Raw genomic sequence first — 19,216 nt, forward strand, 5'->3', positions numbered from 1 at the left:
TGTAACTCTAATGCATTAAATTGCTCTAAATAAAAAATATTAAAAACATATGTTTACAGGATTGTCTTTTGAAAAATTTAAGCGCCCAATGGCTAAAATCATTGGGGGAAAATGCATAATATCCCAGGAAATTAGAGAAAGGAAAACTCAAAGAGATACCTCCTGCTGCTATTACATGTGGGAAGATTCAAAAAGGTACTACAACAGGATATCCTGACAGTGCTCTGTAAAGTCATGAAGGAACACAGTGCTTTGGTCAAGGAAGCAGCAACTGGTACAAACATTTAGTGCCTGGCTCATGGAGGAATTCAATAAATACTTGTTGAATGAATAAATGGGAATCAATTTACCAACGTGTATCTAGACACCTGAATATGATTATACCCTTTGACTGATAATCTTACTTAAGGGAATACATACCATATATACACTTGGTCACAACTAAATGTCCGGGACTTGTATGTTGATTAAGTAAATGACAGAGGTATAAAGAGCCATACAGACAATTCATACTGATTTAACAACTATACTAAAATTATGTCTTGCCTATACTGTAATTCTTAGTTTAAAATGACTGAAGTATTTAAAATATTAGTGTATTTAATCTCTTGGTATAAGATTTTATTTCATTCTTTTAACGAAATAATTGTTAATTTTAAAATTGAAGAAAATCACTGCGTTAAAAAAAATTTGAGAAGCCCAGATGAAAAAACTATTATGTTTCTTCCAAAATATTTTCTTATACTCAATCTCAAAGGTTTTGCCCACCTATTTGTCCTTGAATGTCTCAGAAGACAGGCACAAGACTTCTTTGATAGTCATCCCAGCGGTGGGAGAAAACAGTCATGATGTTCTATTTTCCTAATACCATGACTTATAAAACCCTGATACTTCCTCTTACCTAACCTTAGCCTAAGTATTAAGAAGTTATTAAATCTAACACACACACTAACACACACAAAACTTAGAGTGGCAAGCTTTCAATACCTTTATAAGCTGTGATGATTCATGCCCGTCTTCCACCACAATTAGTTGAGCTCTTCCTTTCCTTTCATTGTCCCGAATGCCAATGGCAACCTGGCTGGCCTTCAGACGCTCGTATTTGTTGCAAGAGGATCCACACCACTGGTAAATTTCCTAAAAGAAAAAGACAGATCTTTTGACCCCAGGAATATGTGGAGGACATTCAGCCCTGGTGTAATACACACTGTGATTAATTAGGAGAAAAACAAAAAGGTCTAAAAAATGAAATTAAATTGATCTATTGTTGAGGTATATATAATTTTATATATTTAATTTATACCTCATTCTGTATCCTGTTGTTTTCAGTTAGCATTATAAAGTAAGCATTTTTAAACATGGAAAATATAAATATATACCTCAGCATTCTCTGTGTATATAATCCACTAAGTACAATTTATAAAAGTAAATTTATATAAATTATTTAAATTTAGAATAATAAATCTAACGTATTTCAGATAGTCAAGAATCTGTTATAGTAGGAATATGCTCTTGATGATCATAAAACATGACCTATCTCTTTTGTAAAGCAATTTAACAATTCTTATCAAGAATCATAAAAAGAGTTAAAACTCTGACCCAGTAATATCACTATCTGGAATTTATTTTAATAAATTATTCATAAAGAAGAGAAAACAACACATGTACAAGGGTTTTCACTGATGTGATTATATTAGTGAGGCATTGGGAAGACATTAAATGTTCAACAATAGGATTACAGTAATATAAATTATGATATATAGAAAAAATACTTAAAACATTAAAATTATACTTTAACAGAAATTTAGAAAAACAGAAACAGCAGTTTGATATATTGTAAATTATATACATTAGTTGCCACTTAGATTAAAATATATATTTTAGGGCTTCCCTGGTGGCGCAGTGGTTGAGAGTCCGCCTGCCGATGCAGGGGACACGGGTTTGTGCCCCAGTCTGGGAAGATCCCACATGCCGCGGAGCGGTTGGGTCCGTGAGCCGTGGCCACTGAGCCTGCGCATCCGGAGCCTGTGCTCCGCGACAGAAGAGGCCACAGCAGTGAGAGGCCCGCGTACCGCAAAAAAAAAAAAAAAAAAAAATATATATATATATATATATATATTTTAGACTTAGGTACAGTGTTCAGAAAGTATACAATAACATGTAAAATAATAAAATGTCATTTTCTCCATTAAATGTGGTTTAACAAAAGAAAGAAAGAAATGTAATGGTACCCAGGCCTGGTAGGATGTGGGAGTGGCTATTATCACACACTATTTGGGTGGTAGATACTGACACAGGCTTTTTTTGAGGGCACTTTGTTGTCATACCAAAAAATTATATATGATTTTAAAATCAGGAAATTCCATTTCTAGGAATCTATTTTATAGAACTACTCAAACATGGGATGCAAAAACAAAGAAACAAACAAAACAAACACAAATGCCCATCAATAGGGAGATGGCCATATAAATGTCATTACGTGGATACTATAGACTATTCTTCAGTGGTTAGAAATTGAGGACAATGTTTAAACACCGATGTTAAAAATATCCAGGTATATCATAAATAACATAAAGCCGCAGAATAATATAGCTCCATTAAAGTACAGAAACAAAAATATAAGCTCTGTTTCTGTCTTTGCAGAAAAAGATTTTTAAAGATACACAGTATCTTTAATACATGGGAAGGGGCATGTAATTGCAGAAAGAAAGCCTTCAGTTTTTGCTGTATCTAAATCAGTGTTTTTTCCTTTTCTTTTTTAAATGTCACTCACATTTATTAGCTGCCTATTAGGAGCTAGATGTTGGGAATAAAGAGATGAATGAGCGAAAACTAGCAAGGAGAGACTGACATGTAGACAACTAATGCTAACAATATGTTTGCACAACACTTAGTTTTCAAAACGTTTCCACACATACTTCCTGTAGTCAATCCGGAGAGGGGGTTGCTTTGTAGTTATTGCTTTGTGGTTAAGTACAATATAAAGGAGACAGACCAGCAGCCACTTTCTATGTGGCTTTATGTTTGCAATTTTTAAAAGAGGAAATAAATTAATAACAGCAAATAAAAGGGCACCCCAAAATTCAGAGAGACAGGCTCTTTTCTTTAATCACAAGACATTTCCAGTCCAGAGTCATTTCTCCATTCAAAAATAGTTCACTGATTACCTGAAATTGGGCAGGATCCCTCTCCCTGGGGGCACAACCTGAAAGCACCCAGGTCGGCAACAGTCTCTATGTCCCCTTAAACCGGCCCCCCACTCCCATGATCCTGCTTCACCTTTTCCACATTCCTCTTCAAGAATAAAATATAAGTCTTAGGAATTCAAGCCTTTATAAGAAGTAAAAGAAAAAGAGACTGTGCTTTGCAATTCCTTTCATTTTAGAATCTAATTTAGTTATTCAACATTGTTAAGGGGTGTTTCTTTTCTGTTTTTCAGAGAATTGCGTGCCGCTATTGTTTCCGCTCTAACCTCTTTTCTATACCTGGGCATCTGAACATGAGGCTCACATTTGAATACCAGGCCCAGAGGAACAGTTACAAAGAGTGAAAATAAATGGTTCCCAACGAACGATCAGCTAACGTCTAATCACTGAGCATTAAAATCAGGTGGTGGAGTAAGATGGTGATTTTTTTTTTTTTTTTAAAAATGGATACCTGAGCCTACCCTTCGGGACTCTCAGGTGTATTCTGGGCAGCCGCATTTATTGAATGCTCCCTAGATGATTCTAAGCATTAAACCGAGGCTGAGAACCTCTGCTGGTCCCCGGGAGCACCCGTTGCATCAGGCAGGTGTTACAGGGAATCTGTAATTTCTAGTTACCCAATGCAGCCAAGCAGGCTACTCTGCCAGTACACTTAGGCTCTTAGCCTAGGTTCCTTTTCTACCTTATTCCATGATATTTTGCAAATGATTCTTTTCTTAGTAGATCTGAGAAAGCAAACTTCCAATTTTTACATAACAATGAAATATAGGAAGTGGATCAGAAGTTAGCTCTCTAGATATCTCAGGCTTGTAAACAACTTTCATTACTGACTTGCTCTGTATTTTTATATTCATCTAATAGATGTTTATATTCTCCCTACCTTAGTTGTATAAACGGCCTCTCATCCACTTCAAAGAGATTATATAAAATCACACTAAATTTTTTTTAAACATCTTTATTGGGGTAAAATTGCTTTACAATGGTGTGTTAGTTTCTGCTTTATAACAAAGTGAATCAGCTATATATATACATATATCCCCATATCCCCTCCCTCTTGCGTCTGCCTCCCACCCTCTCTATCCCACCCATCTAGGTGGTCACAAAGCACTGAGCTGATCTCCCTGTGCTATGCAGCTGCTTCCCACTACCTATCTATTTTACATTTGGTAGTGTATATATGTCCTTGTCACTCTCTCACTTCGTCCCAGCTTACCCTTCTCCCTCCTCACGTCCTCAAGTCCATTCTCTATGTCTGCATCTCTATTCCTGTCCTGCCCCTAGGCTCTTCAGAACCTTTTCTTCCTTTTTTTTTTAGACGCCATATATATATGTGTTAGCATACGGTATTTGTTTTTCTCTTTCTGACTTACTTCACTCTGTATGACAGACTCTAGGTCCATCCACCTCACTACAAATAACTCAATTTCGTTTCTTTTTATGGATGACTAATATTCCATTCTATATATGTGCCACATCTTCTTTCTCCATTCATCTGTTGATGGATACTTAGTTTGCTTCCATGTCCTGGCTATTGTAAATAGAGCTGCAATGAACATTGTGGTACATGACTCTTTTTGAATTATGGTTTTCTCAGGGTATATGCCCAGTAGTGGGATTGCTGGGTCGTATGGTAGTTCTATTTTTAGTTTTTTTAAGGAACCTCCATACTGTTCTCCATAGTGGCTGTATCAATCTACATTCCCACCAACAGTGCAAGAGGGTTCCTTTTTCTACACACCCTCTCCAGCATTTATTGTTTGTAGATTTTTTGATGATGGCCATTCTGACTGGTGTGAGGTGATACCTCATTGTAGTTTTGATTTGCATTTCTCTAATGATTAGTGAAAACCACACTAAATTTTATTAGTATCTGTAAAGCATTAAGGAAGTCTGGTAAAATGTGTTTAAAAAGAATTATAGCTAATGATAATTTTCTAAATATAATTATTATTTAACATAGAATTTTACAATATTCTTTGGATCCCAAAATATTTTCCATGATATTACTTTGGGTTGGGAGTTTTATGTGCAGTATCAATTCACAGATAAATTTAGTTATAGAAAATATTCCTCACCATTGCTTAGAGACCAGTTTCAACCTTTAAAATAGCAAAAACATATCTAGGAAATACTCATAAAAATAATAAAACTTTTAATAGTGAAGTTTTCCTTTTAATTCAAAGATGACTAAATCACTAAAGAAAGTGTTACCAAAAAAAATTTCTTACTGAGCATGAAAATGAATGTTTTATGTTATGCTTACTCTTTCATTACTTTCACCTTATTTTGTGCTATTTCTATAAGTGACATATTATCTTATTTACTAGACTTAATTTTCAGTGGTTAACTCAGACAAGAAATGCAATAAAATGTGGACTTTAATTTTAAATTGCTAAAAGCCAAAACTGTTTAAAAAATTAATTAAAAAACCCTTTTCATTCAATGCTAATTAATTTTTTATACAAATATAGTTTGTTCAATAATGGTAGCAGTACATTAAAACATGTTTTAAATTTTAAACAGAATTTGAGCAATTCATTAAATTTGAGCAATTTATATTCCACCACGTGTAGAGGATGTGTTTAAGACATCTTATTTTAACAGAGCTGTACAGTGATGAGATGAATGTGTGTAGTACTATTAATAAACTGTGTTAGCTCAACACTTACTCTATTCAGAGGTAGTTGGTTAAGACTATTCACCACTCCGGGCACAAGGAAACTTTGTACTCAATTGGCCCCATGCTTGAAAAACTCTCCTATAATGCAACTTAACCTTTTTTTTAGAGGGCATGGGCTGAAAAAAAGAAATTCTGCATAGAGCTAAAAGATGTCTGAATTGATATGATAGGTTGATATGTATTATTACAACCAGAAAAAGTTTTCATTATAATTTAAATTGTTTTATTTGTAATACTTTAATGGGATTTAGATGAAAAACCTTTTGTAAATGTGAATTAAGTGTACTAGACACTGAAAATTGTAGAACAAACATGGTTTCAGAGGCAACTATTTTACCTTCTAAGATCCTAAGGGATTTAACAGCTCAACACTAAATGTCATGTTTGGGGAGGGAGGGAAGGATATAAAAACTCCCTGTAAATATGGAAATATCCATTCAATTTAGAATGAAGTCCACTTAAATTTTGGCTGAAATTTGCTGACGTACATGTTGCCCACGAACATCCTCTAGTAGAAGTTTGTGAAACTATAATTAACTCAATGTACCAACTATTAAAGGAAAACAAAATCACTCTGGATAGTTTGAAAAGGAAAAAATAAGGGAGTAAAGAGAAACTGTTACTGGCAATTAGTTCGGACCACCAAGTAACAAGAAATCAAAACAAATGAGTGATATTCATAGAAACAACCACACTGGGGGCAGACCTAGAGGTTTCTAAAATTTCCTTTAAACTACATGGTCAGAGTTAACAAGTCAAACATCAAAGTGCAGCCAAACCTCATTTGGGGACAGGAAATAAGAGCAGAAATAAAACAATGGTCAATGATGCCCTTGAAGGGAGGCAAGATTAAAGGAGACCCCCAAACAGCCATGTCATGGTGACTCATAACATGGGCAAAGAATTCAGAGGGAATTGCTACTCTTTTGTCCTTTTCTAACTTTTTTATTCTAAATACATCTAAAAGTTTATAAAACGGGTGGGGGCAGACTCATTTCTCTCCCTTGCTTCTACTGGCTTTATTTTTCCTGTGTTTAGTTTTCCTTTAGATCTAGTTAACCAAATATAGAAGTTCATTCAGATACCCCTCTAGGCTGGAGATTCTCCAAAAACTGCTTAACAGCCACTATGGAGAACAGTATGGAAGTTTCTTAAAAAACTAAAAATAGAACTACCATATGACCCAGCAGTCCCACTACTGGGCATATACCCTAAGAAAACCATAATTCAAAAAGAGTCATGTACCACAAAGTTCATTGCAGCTCTATTTACAATAGCCAGGACATGGAAGCAACCTAAGTGTCCAAGACAGATGAATGGATAAAGAAGATGTGGCACATATATACAATGGAACAGAAAAAGAAACGAAATTGAGTTATTTGTAGTGAGTTGGATGAACCTAGAGTCTGTCATACAGAGTGAAGTAAGTCAGAAAGAGAAAAATACCGTATGCTAACACATATATACGGCATCTAAAAAAAAAAAAAGGTTCTGAAGAACCTAGGGGCAGGACAGGAATAAAGACGCCGATGTAGAGAATGAACTTGAGGACACGGGGAGGGGGAAGGGTAAGCTGGGATGAAGTGAGAGAGTGGCATGGACATATATACACTACCAAATGTAAAATAGATAGGTAGTGGGAAGCAGCTGCATAGCACAGGGGGATCAGCTCGGTGCTTTGTGACCACCTAGAGGGGTGGGATAGGGAGGGTGGGAGGGAGGGAGACACAAGAGGGAGGAGATATGGGGATATATGTATATGTATAGCTGATTCACTTTGTTATAAAGCAGAAACTAACACACCGTTGTAAAGCAATTATACTCCAATAATGGGGTGTGTGTATATGTATGGCTGATTCGCTTTATTGTAGGGCGGAGGCTAGCACACCATTGTGGAGCAATTGTACTCCAATAAAGATGTTTAAAAAAAAGATGTTAAAAAATAAAAGATGTTAAAAAAATGATAATGTCTTCTGCAATACTTCTAGGACCTACCTTCTTTTTTTTAACTTTAAAACATGACTTTTTTTAGTTTTTGATAAACAAATGTTTATTTACATTCTATTTTGTTGTTGTTTAAGGCCAAGCCAACTCAATATCCTTCAATGACATGTATACGTGTTCTAAAAAACATCTCTGACTGAAGGATGTAAGTTGGATGCAGAGGGTGTGTATGGTTACTGAAGGCAGGGCGACCAGAAAGGAAGGAGTTATATGTGAGGTAGGACAAAGCAGTGGTGATGGAGAAGAGGAGAAGAATACAGGGATTTATAAGGTTAAAGCCTACAGGGTCGCTCAACCATGCCTTTGGATGGGTACTAGAGGACCAGGAATGGGGGAAATGACGGACAAATCTAGCTTGGCTGTGGCAGTGATGCCACTAACTGGGAACAGGTGACAGCTTTTGGAGCATTCTTTTTGTAGCAAGAGAAGGTGAAATTGGGTTCTCTGTACTAGTCAAAGTATTTGGCAAATCATATATATTTATTTTTCAAAAATAATTTCTTCCAGCCACAGAAGTAGGTGATTCAACTATTTTTAACTAACTTACTGGTTCTTCGAACATATGATTGTGAATTTCCCAGCACCATTAGACACTTCCCATATTGAAATGGGGACGTTCACTGTCCAATATAATAATCTGGGGGTAGAGCTTAAAAAGAACCTACACCAAGACTTCCCTGGCGGTCCAGTGGTTAAGACTCCACACTTCCAATGCAGGGGGCATGGGTTCAATCCCTGGTTGGGGAACTAAGATCCTACATGCCTCACAGCCTGGCCAAAAAAAAAAAAAAAACCACCCTACACCAAAGGCCCGTCCCAAAACCTTAAAATCAGAATCTTCAGGAGTCAAATCACAGGCATCAGTATTTTTAAAACCTCTTCTAAATGATGCCAGTGTGAAACCATGATTGAGAATTAAAATATAACTCCTAATACCTTGAGAGCCGTCTTTCCTAGGGCCCTCATCCATTCTCCAGTTACAGCCTGTGTGTAGCTCCATTCCAGCACTTCTCACATTCTACCTGGTCATACTCTGACTTGTGTATGTGTTTCTGTCTCTCACCACTTCATGGCACCTGGAGGCCAAAGGCTATCTGGTTTTCATCTTTACACTCCAAGCACCCAGCACTTTACACTAAGCACACACTAAATGCCATTCATCCATACTTTTATTACAGGGTAAATTTCAGAGATTTAAAATTAGGTTTATCTTTCCCATTATCTTTTTTTTTGTGGCCTGAAGGCTCTTCCCAGTAAATCTAGTGGGATGCATTACTTTGGAGTAAGGACAAATTTATCCAGAACAAAGAAGATATTGCTCAGCTGTCAGTTTTAAAATAAGCCTTCTTAAGTCATAGTAGAGACAAAAGTCTGAAAGACAACGTAGTTTTAATTTAAAAGAACCTTGATTGTCCTAGAGTTAAGTGTTCTGCAGGGGAGGATTGAGGATGTGGTCTAGAAAGTTGGTTTTGCATATCGAGAGCCACAGTCTTGGCCTCAGGGGCCAGAGTGTATTGAAGAAACCACAGAGAAGGCAACAGTATGAAATGGTATAAGCCTAGTTTGTCTGATCCAAGAAAAGGAGGTGATTACAAGGGAACCAGGAAACTTGATCAGGTGCAATCAGTTTTTGAGAAGGCCTCGCTAAATGTCTACTCCTCCTTATCTGTCATACATTCATCCATGATCCCAAGCATTAGAGCAGAAACAACTCTGGTCAGTGTCCAGGCAGTTGGACCAAAGGGTACTGGTAACCTTTTGGATATACTGTCCCCACAACTCCAGTGTGGCACGGGAAAAACTAAGTAGAGTTCCTGAGGGCAGATGCAGTAGTGGCTGATAGAACCAGAAAGGGTCTTGCAGCGGATATGTGGGCATCTCAGAAGACCAAAGCGAGGCCATGAATATTTTCCAGCAAGTGTCTTAGGACAGAGGCCAAAGCCCAGAGCTCAAGATTCAATGAAATAGTGATACCTCAATGAAGCTTAGAGAGGAGGGCGGCTGAAGACTGCAAACCAGACTCATGCTTCCATTCTCAACCCTGTCCCCTATCCCAGGCAATAATATTACCTATGCATCCTCTGGGATGGGGAAGGGGGTGGGTGGGATAATCTGATTTTCTTTAATGACAAACAAAATTCACCTTAATAAGGCAAGACACTTTTAACCTTCCTGTGGAAATAGAAGGTTGACAATAAAACAAGGTTGAGTTATAGATTGAAAAAACAATTGCATCTCTATACACATGACTGTATTTGAGACTGTGTGCTTTAAGCTGGACAGATAGACATTTGTTGAAATGTTTGCTGAGTGACTGTAAGTTCTGGGCCATAGACTAGGAACAAAGAGAGTGAGTGAGGCTAATAAGTGAATGCGCAGGCAGTGTGGAAAGTGCTGAGAGGCAAGTCTCAGCATGGTGATAGGAAAGTTAAGAGCATGCCCAACTCTACAAGGTGTGACATGGGACAGGACAAGGGGGAGAGGGGAATTAGTGAACACATTATAAAGAAGGCAATCTGAGTTGAATTTGAGGGTGAGATGATATTGGATGCTTGGCAGAGAAAGGTGAGTAGAAGAGGGGAGTATTCTAAGCAAAGGAAACCTGAAAAAAAGCGAAAGCATGGCGACTTGAGGGAAAGTGTAAGGCACAGGGTCCTGAGACGGTACTGTGATGATGAAGAGGATGGGAAGCATTCAAGGGACACTTAGAAGGAAAAATAGACTGAATGTGATTGATTGCATGTGCAGCACTTGGGAGAAGTTGTCAGGATGTCTCCTGGATCTGGGGTTTGAGGGCCTGAGTGAGCAGTGGTTCTATTCACAAGAAAAGGACAAGAGGAGAAATCATTTTGGAAGGAGAGGGTGAAACTGATGAGCTCTGTTTTTCGATTTATCAAGTCTGAGGTTCTCATGATATACACAAGCTGAAATATCTCGGAGGCAATCTGAAATACTGACAGAGAGCTCACGCAAGAGGTCTGAGCTGGGGGGTGAGCAGTTGAAGCTCTGGGTAAGGATGAGTTTGCTCAGGAAGAATGTATAAAGAAAAGACAATGATCAAAAGTAGAATCCTTAAAAAAGCAACAACTTGTGGCGGTGGGCAGACCATGTGAACAATGAGAAAGAGTGGCTTGAAAGGGAGGAGAAACAGGAAGCCAGGGAAGAAGTGAGACTGAAGGAAAAGGGAATAGTCAAGTGTCAACTGAGCACAGGGGCAAGTGGAAAATGATCAGTGGCCACTGGATTTAGCAGAAGGCACTGATGCTCATCGGAAGAACAGTTTCAAAGAAATGGTGGTAGTGAAAGTCAGAAGACGTGGGTTGAAGGCCAACTGGTCAATGAGGAAGTGTAGGCTGCTTTTTCAAAGCAGCATGACTGACTATGGGAGAGGGCGGGATAGATTACAAATAGCAAAGGCAGTAGGGCAATGCTGCATAAATGACCAAACAAGTTAACAAGGAAACAGAACATGCAGGACACCACGATTAAAAACTCACCACAGGTTCCTATTCCTGTGAAACATAATTCTCCACTAGTGGCTGGCTCTGACATGTATTTCTAAAAGAGTTAACGCCATATCCCAAACTCTAAGAATATGGGCTCTTTTCATTATCATTCACTTCTGGGGTTACTGATGCTTTGTCGAAATATTGAGATGTAATTTTATTAATTTCTATATATTCCTCATATCTTTAAAAATAGTGGAAAGTAATGATGTATAAATTCACCAACATTAAAATATATATTTCAAAAGCATTTTCCAACAATTCAGTAAATTCCAAATTGCTGAAGTCTAGCCACATCCCATATTATTTTCTGAAAATACACTAAATATAAGACAACTTATCTAAATCATCCTCTAAGATGTTGATGTTGTAATTAAATGAATAATTTTACAATCTCATGCTTTAGGTTGAAAAGGTTATGCTGTCATGTCTAGAGAATATTTACTGTGGTCTAAAATCCTGCCACAGTAAATGTTTCTAAGGTATATGGCACACCACCTTCATACCAGTGATTGTTTATCATAAAAGGCTCACTTCCCTCAAACACAATCAAGATATGGGATTTAGGTTATATCCATAACCTTAGCGTTGGCCAGCTGGCTTTAGTTTGGTGACAGCTCTAGAGGTTCAACCTATCTTTTTCATACCTGGGTAATAAAACAAGATTGAAGAGATGGCATTGGCTTCCCTTTGTGCCCACGAAAGCAGAAAGTGGTCATGAAATAATTAACTCAGTAACTGTTATAAAAATACTATGATAGAGAAAAGTTTGATTCCCTTCTTGTTTAATGTGACACACCCTAAAAATAAAGTTCCCAAGGTAACTGCAAGATCTTATCACCTTTTAGAAACTTTTGGCGACATAACAACTGGTTAAAGGTTAATTACACAAACACAGATCATGTGGGTATTTGTTCTAAAGTACTTAGGAATCCAGGGCTTGATTCTTACTAGAATATCCCTGTGAGGTGTGGGAAAGTTCCACAACATAAGAGAAAAATCAGCTTCAAGTATCTCTGCAACAAAATCATTCCAAATGTCTCTAACCAACCATGAGAGCAGGAGATAACTTGAAATTCATTAAAGAAAATTAACTACATAAAATAAAGAAAATTTACTATTAAACAGGTGAATGTCCTCGAATCTTATTATAGAGACTCTGTCCCTATTACATGAGGCTGGATTTGTGGGGACTACTTCTATGCGCAGATATTACCTATGGGAAGAGAGCGTATGTTACTAGAGCTAGAATTGATCTATCACAGCATTCAACTACCTAGCCCATTGTGGAAACTCAATACTTGTTCAACAAAATAATAAATAATTTCATTAATAACACTACTTTCAGTAGATTCTAAGCCATATTAGACATAATCAATTCTGAATTCAGCAGATTCTGAAACTATTGCAAGACACTCTGTTATAGAGGCACATCATCTTCTATACCAAGTTCACTCAGTGGAATGAAAAGGATGTGACAGAAACAGAAACACCCAGGTCCTATCCCAGATCACCACTCAGCCTGCATTAATGCAAGTGACTTCCTCACACCTTCTAAGGCATTTCTTCCTCTTGTGAAACGGGGATGGTGACTGCGATTTCCAGATATGACTGTGTGTCAGATGGGACTGAATTAGAGTCGGCTAACGTCAGCAGTGTCATTAGAAACCACAGTTAAGATGAAAAAAAAAAGAAGGAAAAAGAAATAAGGAAGTTAAGGCTCCAAGAGGTTAATGACTTGCTCAGGATCAAAGAGCAGAGAGTTGGAAAGCTCAGTTGGATACTATTCATGACAAAGAGATTATTGCATTTGTCGAGCAATTACATTACACATAAAATACTTTTTTTAGAAAAGAAACATTTTCAAGTAATGGCAGTGATGAATTACATTATCAGTGGGAAGTAGATAGGGGCCTCAAAGCACATCTAATCAAATACCCGACTTTTATAGATGAGAACCTGAGATTACACTAAACTCGGAAGAAAACTGAGGTCCACTTTCTCCATGAACAATACCACCTTACGTGTAAAATACTTTATAAATTATAAAGGGATTAAAGGGCTATAAAATGTAAGTAGTTGAGGGAGATAATTATTGTGCATTGGCTTTGAGAGATTCTGAGTGCTGTTTTTGGAACTGCATGGTTTAATATACCTGATCATCTATTTGTATAAGTTGTGGTTTTGGTTGCAGAGGAATGGAGAGAGAGACTAGTATCTGTTTTCAGCCTAGACCTGAAGGTTAGGACTTAAGCCTGGATAGGGGAACAGGTTAGCATCTAAGGTTGAAAAGGATATTTCCATGAAATTCACTGTGAGATACAGGGCAAGAGTACTGCCATTTTGGGTGCAGACGTCTAAGTGTGACACCGGGAATTGTACTTTGGGCATTAATACCATAATTTCAACTGTGCACACAGCTGGTATAATCCAAGACAGTCGAATCATACATTAGCAGTAATAAAACTAGAGGTGTATCCTAACTTAGAGAACCCAAAGAAGTTTATAATTTGCGTCATTTTCCAAACTATTTATAACCTTAGCATATTTAATCTCTATGCTGTTGCCAGATTAATATTGCTCAAACCGAACTTTGTGTAGCTGCATTTTTAAAATCCTCAGTGTCCCCTCTATATATATATGAAATAAACTTTTTTGGCCTCTGTCTGATGCTCTTCCCCAAAATACTGCCCAAGGAGAGGCAGTAAAGCAAAAGGCTTAGGTGGGAATCAGACATATGTAGGGTCTAATCCTGGCTTCATTATTTACTGGCTGTGCCACCTTGAGCAAGTTCTATAGACAGTCCAAGCCTCATGCTAACTGAAGCAATAAGTCCCTGAACAATGCTTGACCTAGAAATGTTATGCATGATGATGGGAATGCTGATGTATGTGGTGTGACGAGAATTACGATCCCCAGAAGAAAAAGGACAACATAAACGTGCTCTGTGCTTCTTGCCTTCTTTGCCTTTGCACGTGGGTTTTCAGTGGCAGGGAATACTTTTTTAGGTTTTTTAAAACCTTACAAAGTTTTAAAGACACAACTCAAATCCTGCCTACTAGAGTCTAGCACAAGACCTTGCAATAATACTTCTTTGTCATGATAATAATGATAAGTATTCCTGACATTAAAGAGGCCTCTTTTCCTGGATGAAAAGTCAGATATTGCCCATCCAACTAAGATGATACTTGACATTTGTACTTGTGCCTTTTCTTCTAATAATTCTGAGAAAATTAAAAAGTGTGAAATAGGGACTTCCCTGGTGGCGCAGTGGATAAGAATCCACCTGCCAATGCAGGGGACATGGGTTCCATCCCTGGTCGGGGAACAAAGATCCCACATGCTGCAGGACAACTAAGCCCATGCGCCACAACTACTGAGCCTGCGCTCTAGAACCCGAGTGCCATAACTACTGAAGTCCATGCGCCTAGAGCCCGTGCTCCGCAACAAGAGAAGCCACCACAATGAGACGCCGACGCACTGCAACAAAGAGTAGCCCTGGCTGGCTGCAACTAGAGAAAGCCTGCGTGCAGCAACGAAGACCCAACACAGCCAAAAATAAATAAAATTAAATCTTAAAAAAAAAAAAAAGTGTGAAATAGTATTATGTGTGTGGATGTAAGGGATATATTAATATTTGTTAAAATATTTTCCCAAAACTCTTCAGGCAGGCTGTTTAGACTAATCCTATGTCAATTTTAAATTCTAGAATCTTTGCTTCCTGGGGGAATCAATTTCCCCCTCAAGCGGTGTTTTCCCACACACACTTAGGGACAAAAATAATTAGAGGAAGCTCTGTTCAAGAAGGGGAAATATATTAAAAATTTCAATTTCTGTTCTATGGTAGGCAGAACTAAATCACTACTCCATTCTAAACCTGTCAAAGAAAATAAAAACTTTGAAGTCCTGCTTTATGTGTCATTTCAATACTTGCCAATTAGTCATATGATATAATTGCATCTCACATAAACATGACCTTTTCCTAAGTGTGTAGAAAAAGTGATTATCTTCCATGACACATACATCTGATTTGATCTGAAGACAATTTACTTTCCTCTAGACATCTCCATGTGTGTATAAAACTTACAGTGCCAAGGTCAATGATGAAGCAGTCACCCTTGTTGAAACTGTCCCAGCTTAGGGGAACTTCTGTGGCCCTGACCACTCTCCGACCTTTCACATGCAGGAGCCTCTGGGTGGTCAAGTCATTTGTGAGAACATGATTGAATCCAGACGCCACACCTCCAGCCTGATCAGTGGAAGGAAGATAGAAAACAAACAAACAAAAAAGGATGAGGCTTCGAACTAGACACAGCAGCTTAGAAAACCTCAGGTATTGGTGCCAAGCTGCCTGTCAAGCCAAGATAAAATACTCACTTAAGTGCATGTGAAAAATTAAATATGCGGAAGAGAATTTCCTGGCGAATCAACAGGTTTTTGTTTTGTTTTGTTTTAGGCTCTTTGTCCTTCCTATTTTAACCATTCAATTTAATACTGCAAATATTTACTGAAAACCTTCCATGTATAAAACCTGCTACATAAACAGAAAAGAGCTGTAGCTCTTGTCCTCTGGGAACTAATGGTTCTCAAACCATTGAGTGAGAAGGTAGACAAGGATTTCAGAAAAAAAGGTGACAGGAGATTAACAGAGAGTCAGAGGCCAGAAGTACAGACGAGGAGAGCCTAGAGAATCAGGCAGCCCCAAACTCCCACGGTCACAGCCTCAGGTCAGAGAAGGGAGCTGAGTGCTGGCCAGGTATGGGCTGCTTCTAATTTTGGTCCTTGTTTTTTTTACATTAAAAAATCACCTGTTTTATTTATTTAGGTAAAAAGAGTTTACAAAATATGCCAGGCCTAAGTATTTATACTCTAAATCTGGTTGCACATCCCCAACCAAAACAAAATGAAAATCAAAGTACAACCACACTGAATTAAGAAATGCTGAAGAAAAACAGATTAACTGAATCAAGCACATCTTCTTGCACCATTTGAAATCAGCTTTTCCCTTTTTCATTCTTTTCCCGAATTAAATGTTAAGGACAATAATCTTTATTTACTTCCATAATTAACTATGAGGTAACGTGCAGAATAAAGGTGCAGTGTAAATAAAACTGTTATTTATTGATCAAAAGCCTCCCTGATAATATGGTAAGAAAATTAGCAGTATAAGAAGCCTATAAAATAATCCAACTTTCAAATTTATTACATCAACATTATACAGTAAATCCAAAGAAAGAAGTGAAGCTTCTGGGCTTCCCTAGTGGCACAGTGGTTGAGAGTCCGCCTGCCAATGCAGGGGACCCGGGTTCGTGCCCCGGTCCGGGAGGATCCCACATGTCGCGGAGCGGCTGGGCCCATGAGCCATGACCGTTGAGCCTGCGCGCCCGGAGCCTGTGCTCCACAACGGGAGAGGCCACAACAGTGAGAGGCCCGCGTACAGAAAAAAAAAGAAGTGAAGCTTCATATGTAATCAACAGCGCATTCTTTAAATTTCCATTGACTTTAGACTTCTCCCCTTCTCCAAAAGGCCCTCATGAATAAAAAGGTTTTGTTAGTATATGCTAAATGTTGACTTCCAGACAATTACAACCACAAGCTTTTACAAATATATAATAATTTCCCACTTCATAATTTTAAAAAGATTGCCATATTTCTTGACTGCACAAAGTATTATACAATAAAAATAAATTCAAGTTTTTCACCTACATATTACTACGCTTGGCCACCTTAATTTTTTAAATAAGACGTACAGTGTAATCTGATAAAAAAATAGCATAAGAACACTGTGTTCTGTAAAAAAGTTATAAAATATAGAGTTGACTTAGACTGAGAATACATATATAACATTTAGGATAATTTCATATGGTGAACTATCAGAGTATATATAGTCTGTGAACATTTAATGGTATTTTAAAAATTAATTTTGACTCTAATATTTGATGCCAAAAATGCACAAAAGAAAAACTTTTGTTTCATACATGTCTGTATCAGACAGTAATTCTTCTGTGAATACTGTTTGAATGACCCCTGGAAACTCCCAGCCTCTTTCTACCTATTCTACAGAATGAAAGCAAGGTGGATGATCCTCTAAATCAAGGGCACCATAAATACAGTTTTACTGGCTGACAGATGTCTGATTGTTGCTATTTACAATCATGATTGGGGCTGGGTCTTGTTCAGCTTGGGAAAGGTGCTTAGCCAGACATTTAATATAAGGAAGTAGTAGTAAGTAATTATTTACTTGTTATTTTATTTTATTTTATTTTTTTATTTATTTTTGGCTGTGTTGGGTCTTCGTTGCTGCACGCAGTCTTTCTCTAGTTGCGGTGAGCGGAGGCTACTCTTCATTGCGGTGCACGGACTTCTCATCGCAGTGGCTTCTCTTGTTGTGGAGCACGGGCTCTAGGCACACGGGCTTCAGTAGTTGTGGCTCACGGGGTTGGTAGTTGTGGCTCACGGGCTCTAGAGCTCAGGCTCAGTAGTTTTGCCGCACGGGCTTAGTTGCTCCGTGGCATGTGGGATCTTCCCGGACCAGGGCTTGAACCCCTGTCCCCTGCATTGGCAGGCGGATTCCTAACCACTGCACCACCAGGCAAGCCCAGTAGTAAGTAATTAGTCCTCTGTAACCCCTCCCCAACTCCCTATAAAACCTCACAGAGGAAAAAAAAACTCAAGTCGATTAAATGACATGGGAAGATGATATTAATGTTTCCTAGCTGCATCTTTATCTTATATATAGCAACTAAATGTGGTTGTTGCTGACTTGGGAATGGTAGACTTGGCCAAGTTTTATGCATTTCAAATAGACACAATATCCTTTCCATAGAGTATTCTTAAATTAAAAAAATCATCTGGGCATTTGAACGATTTACTTATGTTGAGAGCATCATAGCATCATAGCTTAGGCACTGAAGTCAGACAATCACCCAGTCACACAGCAGCTGTGAGAGCTTGGCAAGTTATAGTCTCTCTAAGCTTCCATTTACTTATCTTAATAGGATGATAATGATAGAAACTGCACCACAGAGCTGTTTTTCAGATTAAACGCGATAATACATGTGAAGTGCTTATTATATTCCTAGAAGCATGAAATTAAGTATAACATAATAATCTTTGCTGTTCTGGGTAGTAAATGAGCTCTGCTTCCACGTTTCCTATCACGTATTGTTGCAACTACACACGTTGTCATCTGCTCAATGTCACTAGTGATAAGACAGTAAAATGACTTTTTTTGCTGATAAATTTGACCTCCATTTGCAAACATCCTCCTTTTAAAAAATGCTGATTTGCGATGGTTTTAATGTTGATAATTAGAAGATAATTATCCAATAATTGTAAACTTACTTTTATCATGTCCACTTTTAAGTATGTAACCAGAAGTTTGATTTCAGAAGCCCCACTAATAGGCACAAGGATTAATAATAGCATAAAACCTGGGCTTCCCTGGTGGCGCAGTGGTTGAGAGTCCGCCTGCCGATGCAGGGGACACGGGTTTGTGCCCCGGTCTGGGAAGATCCCACATGCCGCGGAGCGGCTAGGCCCGTGAACCATGGCCGCTGAGCCTGCGCGTCCGGAGCCTGTGCTCCGCAACGGGAGAGGCCACAACAGTGAGAGGCCCACGTACCGCAAAAAAAAAAAAAAATAATAATAATAATAATAGCATAAAACCCGAATGATGGCATATGTACTATAACATACGTATTTTTATTATTTAATTTAATCTTTAATCCTTACAACACCTACACAAGAAAGCTGTTGTTACACCCATTGCACACTTGAGGAAACTGAACCCAGAAAGCTTATGTAGTTGCCCTGAGGCA

The 19,216-nt window shown here is 38.1% G+C and overlaps 1 protein-coding gene across 2 annotated transcripts in view; it reads right to left on the minus strand.

The window, feature by feature from the left end:
• The window catches only part of SCIN (scinderin), an 81,376-nt gene that overhangs the window by 53,609 nt on the left and 8,551 nt on the right, over positions 1 to 19,216 (minus strand). The window contains exons 3-4 of one of the 2 annotated variants that reach the window (XM_019928035.3): positions 15,484 to 15,645; positions 988 to 1,137 (exon numbers count right to left, since the gene is read on the minus strand). In XM_019928035.3, the coding sequence (XP_019783594.1) occupies positions 988 to 1,137; positions 15,484 to 15,645 (312 nt within the window). The remainder of the gene's footprint in view (positions 1 to 987; positions 1,138 to 15,483; positions 15,646 to 19,216) is intronic. The other variant, XM_073809673.1, reaches the window with a different exon arrangement.

Source organism: Tursiops truncatus, chromosome 9 (genome assembly GCF_011762595.2).
Source record: "Tursiops truncatus isolate mTurTru1 chromosome 9, mTurTru1.mat.Y, whole genome shotgun sequence".
NCBI lineage: Eukaryota > Metazoa > Chordata > Mammalia > Artiodactyla > Delphinidae > Tursiops > Tursiops truncatus.